Source organism: Trichosurus vulpecula, chromosome 9 (genome assembly GCF_011100635.1).
Source record: "Trichosurus vulpecula isolate mTriVul1 chromosome 9, mTriVul1.pri, whole genome shotgun sequence".
Lineage (NCBI taxonomy): Eukaryota > Metazoa > Chordata > Mammalia > Diprotodontia > Phalangeridae > Trichosurus > Trichosurus vulpecula.
Window position 1 is genome coordinate 25,739,533 of NC_050581.1, and position 1,379 is coordinate 25,740,911.

Consider the following 1,379-nt stretch of genomic DNA (forward strand, 5'->3'; position numbering starts at 1 on the left):
TGGGTCCTGATTGTCTAGGGTCAGAGCCTATGAATTTATTAGAAGGTGGAAATCCTTATATGGTAACCTCTGCCACTGATACAGATTGTAAACTTGCCTGGAACTTAAAGTCCTGACCCTTTAAAAAGTTAGGCGACAGCATGGTGTCTTGGAGTCAGGAAAACAGGAACTTGAAAAGTCTTATAGGTCACGTGAGCGGGTGGAGCCGGCCTGAGAAGACTGAGGGACCGAAGGACTGACTGCCAGGCTGAGGACCAGAGCTGAAAGCTGGCGCCAGTAGCCTGAGATGCAATAGCCACCGGAGTTCGGTAGCCAGGTCAGCCGTGGCATAGGCCTGGTTCGGTTCCCTAGGGGCCCATGGCGAGCAGCCCTGGCCTGGGCCTGTGCTTGGCACTGAGCCTGCAACTATTGAACCCCCAGCCCACCTTGGCCCAGAATTCTGGCAACACTGGGTATGAAAACAACACTACTACCCCTTCCACAGCACCACCAGCCAGGGGGGCCCTGTCCCAGGGTGCAGTCACTGCCATCGTCACTGTATTCTCAGTCCTGGGTATCCACCTCCTGGTAGTGGCACTGGTCCTGCTGGGCCGCAAGCTTCGTGAGAAACACCAGACAGAGGGCACCTACCGGCCCAGCAGCAAAGAGCAGGTGGGTGCCCGGGCTCCACCACCCCCCAACCTGAAGCTTCCCCCCGAGGAGCAGCTCGTCTGAGCACTGCATCCCCCCTCTTCCTGCATGTAACCCCATACCCCATTTCTGCTTTTGGACCTGCCTGACATTGGGCACTCAATCACTTTGACAATCTACTTCAGGAAGCATCTGGAGTAACAGATGCTAGGGGCTGGCAGGGAGTGGGCAGGAGGGTGCTGGCTGAGCTGCTGGCCATGGTCACCTTCACTGCACCACCAAGCCTGCTGTGGACTCCTGCCTTTGGTCTGTGGACACTGGCCTGGGACTGGCAGCTACTACTTCTCCTTTTCCTGACCCTAGCTGTGGTGGCCACCTGGCCCTCTCCCCTGGTGGCCTGCTCCTGCCTTTCAACTCTGGTCTCCTTGCCTTTCAGTTGTCCCACACGGCTGAAGCAGCCCCAGGTCCCCAGGACTCGAAGAACAAGGTGTGGGGCTGGGTGTCCTGCTGGGGTTAGGGTGGGTGCAAAAGGTTTGGGCCCCCTTTGTGGGGAGGGGCAGACACTTTGGTGGGCACTGAAATGGAGCATCCCTTCCCCCTCCCCAGGCCATTTGATTAACATTCCACTCTCCCTGTGGCCTCTTAACTCTCTCAGGACTAATCTTCCCCTCTGGGTGAATAATAATAGGCATTTGAACTGAAAAGAAGGTGCTTGGAAAAGTCTTCCACCCCTTCGGAAAAACCTCCCC

The 1,379-nt window shown here is 56.6% G+C and overlaps 1 protein-coding gene across 1 annotated transcript; it reads left to right on the forward strand.

The window, feature by feature from the left end:
• Positions 1-357: 357 nt before the first annotated feature.
• Positions 358-1,172, forward strand: LOC118830665 (protein crumbs homolog 3-like). Its single transcript, XM_036737565.1, has 2 exons — positions 358-651; positions 1,067-1,172. Exons 1-2 carry the CDS (start codon positions 358-360, stop codon positions 1,145-1,147), a joined length of 375 nt encoding a protein of 124 aa, XP_036593460.1. The 3' UTR covers positions 1,148-1,172.
• Positions 1,173-1,379: the final 207 nt, after the last annotated feature.